The sequence below is a fragment of the Myotis davidii genome, unplaced genomic scaffold (genome assembly GCF_000327345.1).
Source record: "Myotis davidii unplaced genomic scaffold, ASM32734v1 scaffold2301, whole genome shotgun sequence".
NCBI classification, from domain to species: domain Eukaryota; kingdom Metazoa; phylum Chordata; class Mammalia; order Chiroptera; family Vespertilionidae; genus Myotis; species Myotis davidii.
The window spans coordinates 272,890-282,210 of record NW_006291016.1 but is presented as its reverse complement, the minus strand read 5'-3'; the positions used below and the strand labels follow the sequence as shown (position 1 = coordinate 282,210).

At 41.9% G+C, this 9,321-nt stretch overlaps 1 protein-coding gene across 1 annotated transcript in view; it reads right to left on the bottom strand.

Moving 5' to 3' along the window:
• Positions 1-362: 362 nt before the first annotated feature.
• LOC102764076 (chromosome unknown open reading frame, human CXorf58) overlaps positions 363-9,321 on the bottom strand; it is a 36,941-nt gene continuing 27,982 nt past the window's right edge. The window contains exons 7-9 of the mRNA XM_006764141.2: positions 4,838-5,067; positions 2,575-2,734; positions 363-1,537 (exon numbers count right to left, since the gene is read on the bottom strand). Coding sequence (XP_006764204.1) covers positions 1,364-1,537; positions 2,575-2,734; positions 4,838-5,067 — 564 coding nt within the window. The 3' untranslated portion in view covers positions 363-1,363. The remainder of the gene's footprint in view (positions 1,538-2,574; positions 2,735-4,837; positions 5,068-9,321) is intronic.

Genomic DNA, 9,321 nt, shown 5'->3' with positions numbered 1-9,321 from the left:
AGACTTGCAACCAGGGGAGCAATGGGTGGCAGCTCCTCCTCCTGTGCTAAACCCCTGAACCTGTCTCCAAGGCCCCCTTTTCTCTGACTTCCCAGTGAGCCAAAGCAACCCTGCTGAGGGTCTCCTTTGCTTTTTCTATGCTAAGCCCTCCCTTGTTTCACTGTCACCAGCTTTTTTTAAAAAATATATTTTATTGATTTTTTACAGAGAGGAAGGGAGAGGAATAGAGAGTTAGAAACATCGATGAGAGAGAAACATCGATCAGTTGCCTCCTGCACACCCCCTACTGGGGATGTGCCCACAACCTAGGTACATGCCCTTGACCAGACTCGAACCTGGGACCCTTCAGTCCGCAGGCCGACGCTCTATCCACTGAGCCAAACCGGTTAGGGCTGTCCCCAGCTTTAATAAATGAACTCCCCCCCAAAAGAGTACACATTTGTGTTAAATATATTCCAGTGGGAATCATACACATTTACTCCAATATTCTTTATCATTTAAGAGATTGTTTTAGCAGAGAATGAGATCCATTTATAGGCTGCTTTGCCTGAGTTAAAGCAGCAATCAACCTCCACATTTTAAATGTTAAACAAAATAAAAGAATGTATTTTTAAAGTTAAATAAATAATGCCCTTTGTTTAATTATCACAGCCTCTGGTAAGGTTTGATATAATCCAATAGCCTGGATCACAAAAGATCAATACTTCACACTATATCAGGCATGAGAATTTATCAATTCAAAAGGAAATTGATAAATACTACTGAAAATAGTCTTCATACTTGAAAAATATCCAAAGAGCAACATGAAAGCAGATGCAACATTCTGTCCCAACTGCTTGCAATGCTCAATAATGATTAGGTATGCTATGTCACACTGACTGTAGCAACAAATGCATTATTAATTTTATTATAATTGAGAATTGGTCAATCACAAGCTGTTCTGTAAAAACAAAATGCTACTGAAAAAAAAGACACTGAAGGCTGACTCCCTAGCAGCCTTTTATTCTGTGAATTCTAATATTTATGCTAAGCATGGCCTGTTCAGATATTTTTAAAAATGAAGGAAAGTCAAAATTGAATAAAAGTGCTAGGGATTCATATATGCACCATTTCTTGAACAAAATTGTATATTGTTAGTTTGAGGGCATCTAGTTGAAATAATTTATTCAGCTTAAACTTCTGCCAGTAAAAAATATTTGCACCCATGGTAATACAAAAAGGACTTAAAAATCTGTCGCACATTTGGTTCAGAGAGCATACTGAGGCCTTGTTTATATTTTTCCCTTTGGTATTCATATTCATCATTTATAGACAGACAAGCAATTTATTAAATCACTTAGTTTTTTCCCCAATTAGGTGTGCATTAAAATGGTGGATAATGCTGAACATACAATTTTTGAATCCAGTAAAATGGTTCACTTTTGTCTTCCAAATTGTCATCTGACAGAGGTACTTTATATTTCACAATTTCAAAACTTGGGGCAGAGAAGACAACCCTTCGTTGTTGCTGTATTTCTGGTCTGTCTGTCCGAGGTTCCTAGGTAGAATTATAAATGAAAGCAGAAAGTGTTTTATATTTGCTTTTTATTACTTTGTTTTTATAATTGACTTTTTGTACTTAGCCTCATCTCAATAAATGTATAACATATTAAAGAATTGCAAAGCAATACATGAATACATATGCATTATAAATATTCCTATGATGTAGGAGTATACTGAGGCAGAATTTACACAGTATAGCTTTTATATTTTTAAAATATGTTTTATTGATTTCAGAGAGGAATGGAGAGGGAGAGAGAAACATCAATGAGGAGAGAGAATCACTGATCGGCTGCCTCTTGCATGTCCCACACTGGGAATGGAGCCTGCAACCCGGGCATATGCCCTGTCCGGGAATCGAACTGTGACCTCCTGGTTCATAGGTTTATGCTCAACCACTGAGCCATACTGGCTGGGCAGTATAGCTTTTTTAACTTTATTTTTATTGCTAACACTATTACAGATGTCCCTATCACTTCCTCACCCCCAACCCCCACCTAGCCCCTCCACCCAGCCCCTGACCCTCTTCCCTCTGGCCAACACCACACTGGTGTCTGTGTCTATGGGCTATGCATGTATGTTCTTTGGCTAATCTCTTCACCTTCTTTCACCCAATCCCCACACCCCTCCCCACTCTGACAGCTGTCAGTCTGTTCCATGTATGCACGCCTCTGTTTCTATTTTGTTCATTAGAGTCACACTATAGCTTTTAAGAAGTTCATATAGAAATGACTTCCACTCTGAGAAAAGCACCATTAAAGATGTGCTGACTCATCAGTGTTAATATATAGAGGGTTTTGGGGGTTTTTTGCCAGCTCATGCTGATGTGAAGCCTGAACGACTGGTATTAATCAGGTTTAAGAATTTCAAAAATATGTGTTACCAAGAGAAATGTAGCTTTATACTATCCAAAGGATATAACAAAGGGTTTTCAGCCTTGAACATGTAGATTAGAAAAATTCTACTCATAGAAGTAGAATTACTTGCAGTTTGCATATTGCCCAAAACAATGAATTCAGTACAAGTTAAACTTACAGTCTTCACAGAAGTGCTTGCTTTTTTCTCCTTCTCATAAGCTTTTTTCATTTTTTCATTTTTCATTTTCGCTTGCTTGGATCGACGACCCAGATGTTTAAATTGAACTTGCTTTTGGAAGGGCCGATATAAACGTTGGCTACTCAACAGAGGTAAGTACCTTGGAAATATTTGTATTGCAGGCAGAAAAATTGTACAAAATAAAAGTTAAACATACAGCAAGTTCCAAATTTTATTAAAGCATCCTCTAGCAAATATATCATAGATCTCAGTATTTGCAGCAATATTGCATATATATTTTAAGGCCAAAGTTATCACTTCTACTTGATTTACATAGCATAGTTCTTTATCTGCCACAATGACATTGATGATAATGATAAAAATTATAAAACATGGTTATCAATTGAAAATCAGTTTTCCTGGGAAATACTGTGTAGTAGCCATTTGAATATTTTTTTAACCGTATACTAACACAAAAAAGTATTAAATTCATAATAGCTGAGAAAACACACACAAACTTTTTAAATCAGTGTTGGGCTCAGACATAGTTTGTACTATGCCCGTAGCCCCCTGGCTTTACCACTGCAGGGCACACAGCCCCAACTTCCAACTGCTAGCACTGATCTCACTGAGCCTGCGAGCTTTCTTGTGAAAACAAGAAGCCATGTTCGGGGAAACTGCCTGAGAACTAATACCACCTCTCCTAAGCAATCCTTAACCAATGACTAATGGCCATTGGTGTACAAATATCCCAACTCCTTTGCCCCCTGCGGGATAACTTGAGTTGCATGTTCTGTACAGACTCAGATATTCCCAGGAGAGATTCAGCTCGTTACCCACAGTGGTAGCTTGCTTGCTAACACACACTGTTTTGGCTGCCTGCCCTTCCCCATTTCACTTCTCTTCCTTGTCTCGTTTGCTTCTGGGAGATCCCAAACTAAGACTACATTTGAAAAACCTTTAAGAAAGTCCTTTCCCCTCTTTAATTGATTTAGAATGTGGCTACTTATTTGGTTCTTTAAAGCAACTCATTCTTGGATAATCAGTAGCATGAGTCCAAACAGCTAGGAGTCTAGGGTTATATATGGTGGCAGAGAAAATTACATCATTTATTTCACATTGGTGGTAATAGGGTTAAGTTCTGTATTCAGTGCTTACATGGATGAGTGAGAGGAAATCTATTTTATGATGACAGACTGTGCCCTACACCAGGCCATCTGTCTGGCAAATGTATAGTCTTGATCATAAAAATAAATGGGCTAAATTATGTTATTGGGTCAGCACCACTCATCTCTACTGAAAAAAAAAAAAACACCCACAAAACAAAACCCAGCATGTTTGTGTGACAATGGGTCACCAGTGTTTTCTTCAGGTACTAAAGGAGTATTTTTCATTTCAAATATGACAGTGTGAAAATGGACTACCAATAGGTCCTCTTCAGTCTTATTATCTTTTTCTTAAGAAAGAAAGCTTAATCTGTAAACAAGATGGGTTAGGTGAGACTTGGTAATGGAAGGAAAAAAGATATAATTGGAGTAGGCATATTCTGTTCATGTTGTTCAGATCATAATACAGTCCATTTCGCTACAACATGCATTTCTATAATGTGAATTGGCTCACATGCTATTGGTAAAGAAGGGAATAATGTCACTGTGATTTATATGCAATTTATCTTCAGCAAGGCGAGGCAGAGTAGCAAGAGCAGAATTATAACCTTCAGCAGAAAGGAAAAAGTCCTGAGCTCTGTGCAGCATGGGCAATGGGAGCCCTTCTGGACGTATTTATAAAAACAACAGGTAGCACCTGCACTAGAGCTCTCTCCCCAGAGAGGCACCCCACCCCCACAGTCCACCCTTACTGTCCTCCACTCTACTCCCCACCTTGGGTGGCTCTCGGTTCTTGGCAAGTTGCACTGACTCTCATGTCCACTTAAAAGGCAACCACTCTGGCCCAAGGCTCCACTTCTATCTGCACTCTCTCGATATCCACTGCTTGCTCTAATTAAAGAGTTGCCAGCATCTCTACCCTACATTTTTATATTTGCTGTGGTGGCCTCCGGCCATCCTAAACTGCCTGTCTGGTGATAGAAGTTACCTCCCCAGGTAGCAATTGTCCTGTTTGTTGGTGCTATGTTTACAAAGTTGCATAAATTTTGAGCAATCTGCCTCAACCCTGTTATTACATTCTGTGAACTATTTGGCAGAATATGAACATTTTCAGAAATGTCTCTAGTATCATAACCCTAGTGAGAGGTCACTTTTACCTAGCTTGGGTAATAATCCGCAGCTGGTTTTGACGCATCTCTTCTGTTTGTGGTCTCTGTAATAAGTACTTCATTTCTTTTCGCAGACGTCTTGAGACTACTCTAGACTCTGCATAATCAATTATGTCATACATTATCATAGTCTTGGGAATGTTTTTGAGGTTCAATCTTCTCCAACAGTTATTTCTTCCACCAGAAGATGCAGGGGTCTTATCCAGAACACTGGAATACTACAAGGTGGAACCAAAGTAGGTTTACAGTGATGAGTATGTGAAACACAGAGTTTATACTTGTATTATTATTTATTAACTAGAGGCTTGGTGCATGAAAATTCATGCACTGGACGGGTGTGTGTGGGGGGGTCCCTCAGCCATGCCCTGGGCCTCAGTCAGTGGGAGGCGCAGGAGGACCCGAGGCCCCCAGCGGGGCTTAGAGGATTCTGGTGGCAGGTGCGCAGAGTGGCCAGCCCTGCCATCTTTGTGATGATGTGACAGTCAATTTGCATATTACCTTTTCATTATATGGGATTATTATAGTATTTTCCATACAAACAACTATAAACCTACTTTTGCCCCACACAGTGGAAAGAACAATTACGAATGATTGGTTGTGGTGCTCTAGAATGGTTTTAGACACATTTCCTAAGGTTCCACTCAAATGTCACTTCATTCAAAAGATATTCCTTGAACATCTCTGATTTGATTGGTATCTCTCTTCTATGACTCTTAATGCTCACTAATTGATGTTTTAGCTGTCTGTGTATATCTTAGCTCCCCTACTGGAAGGCAGAATCCCTGTCACATAGAATCATGTACATGGTACCACACTCACTACATATTTCTTTAATTTATAAACATTTTTTAAAAAAATATATTTTATTGATCTTTTACAGAGAGGAAGGGAGAGAGATAGAGAGTTAGAAACATCGATCAGCTGCCTCCTGCACACCCCCTACTGGGGATGTGCCCGCAACCCAGGTACATGCCCTTGACGGGAATCAAACCTGGGACCTTTCAGTCCACAGGCTGACGCTCTATCCACTGAGCCAAACCGGTTTCGGCAATTTATAAACATTTTAATGGCAAATATAACTCACATAAAAGGCTCTGATCAAAAATAGCAGTGAAGTGGAAGCTACACTGACACTCTTCCAGGATGAAACTGGAAATACAACCAAAATACAGAAAATATACCCTGAAAAGTCAACTGAAGACCAGCTGGAGAGAACCCTGATAACCAAGGGTGGAAAGTGGAGACTGCACAGAGACTGGTAGGAAGGGTGGAGGTGCTAGAGGGCTGGCTGGGCTCCCACAGACAACAGCTGAAGGTCTGGAGGGTTATCTTAGCTGTGGGGGGGTTCCCACTGAGAACTCTGGGGTCTAAACTCCAAGCTGGACCCCCCCAGCCTAGAGCACCAGAACTGAGAAAGGTGCCCACATAACACCTGGCTGTAAAAGCAGCAGCGTTGCTGTCAGCCAGAGACTACTGGAAATGCAGGCACCATCTTAAGGGACCAATCCACAAAATTTTGTGTGCAGCCACTCACTTTGGGTTCTGGCAGAGGGAGGGCAGAGTAGACTGAAGCTATGTGAGGAGAGTCCAGGTTTGGGGGCTTTGGGATAGGAGCTTGGATGGCAACCACGCCAGTTTCCTGTGTTGAATCATTCCCTCACACTGTGGAGAACATCTTTCTCTGTAGACCTTTGCTATCCAGGCATTTTTGGCCTGGGGGAAGGCAGTTATCACACCCTGCTGAAAGACCTCTTGCCTCATCCTGTGGTCCATACCGGAGGCTAATCAAGGCTGATAACAATCACACTGCAGGTAGAGGCGGATCTCTGGAGGCTTTGAGTCTTTGCCCGACCTCCTTCTGGGCCCGGGGCTAGGAAAAGCAGACCCAGGTGTACATCGTACATCGTGGTCCTTTCCAAAGGCACTCAGCCACAGCAGAGGGACCCACTAGCTTCAGTTTGCTGGTAATCCCAAACGGGGTACTCAGGGCCAGTCAGAAACAGCATCTGACATTTTCTTGCACTAGAGATTGGAAGTTGTAGACCTACCTAATACATAGACACAAACCCAAACAGGAAGCCAAAATGGGGAGATAAAAAACAACCCCAAAATTAAAGAACAAGAGAATTATCCTAAAGAAGAGCTAAAGAAAATGGAGATAAGAAATTTATCTGATACTAGAGGCCGGTGCACGAAATTAATGCACAGGTAGGGTCCCTAAGCCTGGCTGGTGATCAGGGCCGATCTGTGGGCTAACTAGCGGGTGGTCAGGGCCCCCCACTCACACCTGCCTTGGCCGGCCTGGTGCTGCCCACTCACTGGCCCCACCCCCCCGACGCTGCCTGTCTCCTCCCTCTGTGGGGCAACTGGGGCAATCAGGGCATGCCCATTCACCAAAATGGGGAGATAAAAAACAACCCCAAAATTAAAGAACAAGAGAATTATCCTAAAGAAGAGCTAAAGAAAATGGAGATAAGAAATTTATCTGATACTAGAGGCCGAATAATGATGGTAAAGATGCTCAACAGCATGAGAAAAGATATAGTAACTATGAAGAATGACATAGCACTGATAAAGACCACAGTAGAAAGGGGGTGGTCAGAGCCCCCCACTCACACCTGCCTTGGCCGGCCTGGTGCTGCCCACTCACTGGCCCCACCCCCCCGACGCTGCCTGTCTCCTCCCTCTGTGGGGCAACTGGGGCAATCAGGGCATGCCCATTCACACCCGCCTTGGCTGGCCTGGGGCCTGCAGGCTGAGGGCAGCTCCTGTGTTGAGTGTCTGCCCCCTGGTGGTCAGTACACATCATAGCAACCAGTCATTCTGCTGGTCTTTCCACATTTCTGTCGATTTGCAGATTAGGCTTTTATTATATAGGATAGAGTTCAGAATGATGGCAAAGATGCTCAACAGCATGAGAAAGGATATAGTAACTATGAAAAAAGACCAGTCAGAAATAATGACATAACACTAATAAAGAACAAATTGGAAGGAATACTCAGCAGATTATGGGAAGCCAAGGTTTGGATCAGTGAATTAGAAGACAGGGCAGAAAAAAATCACTCAATCAGAGAACCAAAAAGAAAAAACAATTAAAAACCAGTACAGCTTAGCCGGCATGACTCAGTGGTTGAGCGTTAAACTATGAAGCAGGAGTGCACAGTTAGATTCTCAGTCAGGGCACATGCCTGGGTTGTGGGCTTGATCCCCAGTGGTGATTGTGCAGGAGACAGCCAATCAATGATTCTCTCTCATCATTGATGTTTCTCTCTCTCCCTCTCCCTTCCTCTCTGAAAATCAATAAAAATATATTTAAAAACAAAACAAAAAAAACAGGACAACAGCTTTAGGGAGCTGCTGGACAACATGAAATGTAACAATATTTGCATAATTGGAGTGCCAGAATTAGAGGAAAGTGAGCAAGGGACAGAGAACGGGTTTGAGGAAATAATGGCAGAAAACTTCCCTAACCTCGTGAAGGAAAAAGTCACACAAGTCCAGGAGGAACAGAAAGTCCCAAGTAAGAAGAACCCATACAGGCTCACACCCAGACACATCATAATTAAAATGCCAAACATTAAAGACAAAGAGAGGCCGAAACCGGTTTGGCTCAGTGGATAGAGCGTCGGCCTGTGGACTGAAAGGTCCCGGGTTCGATTCAGGTCAAGGGCATGTACCTTGGTTGAGGGCACATCCCCAGTAGGAGATGAATCAATAAAATATATTTTAAAAAATAAATAAAGACAAAGAGAGAATCTAAAGGCGGCAAGAGCATTTTGTAGCACTTTGTTACCTACAAAGGAGCTCCCATAAAGCTGTCAGCTGATTTCTCATCAGAGACTCTACAGGCCAGAAGTGAATGGAATGAAGTATTCACGGTAATGAAAAGCAAGGATCTAAAACTAAGCTTGCTATACCCAGCAAAGCTAACATTCAAAAAAGATGGTAAAATAAAGAGCTGCCCAGATTTTTTTTTTAAAAAAAGAAAAGGCTAAAGGAGTTTATCACCACCAAATCAGCACTGCAAGAAATGTTAAAGGTACTGCTGTAATGAGAAGAAACAGAGAGAAACATAGGCATACAGAATTAAAATGGCAATAAATAAATACCTATCGCTTGGCTAGCGTCACTCAGTGTTTGCACGTCAACCTATGAACCTGGAGGTCATGGTTCGATTCCTGGTAAGGGCACATGCCCAGTTGCGGGCTTGATCCCCAAAGAGGGGCATGCAGGAGGTAACCAATCATTGATTCTCTCTCATCATTGGTGTTTCTATCTCTCCTTCCCTCTCCCTTTCACTCTGAAATCAATAAAAAATATATTTTTTTCGAAAGTATATATGCACCCCTATGTTCCTCGCAGCACAATTTACAATAGCTAAGATTTGGAAACAGCCTAAGCACCCATCAGCAGATGAGTGGATTAAAAAACTGTGGTACATCTACACAATGGAATACTCCGCTGCTTTAAAG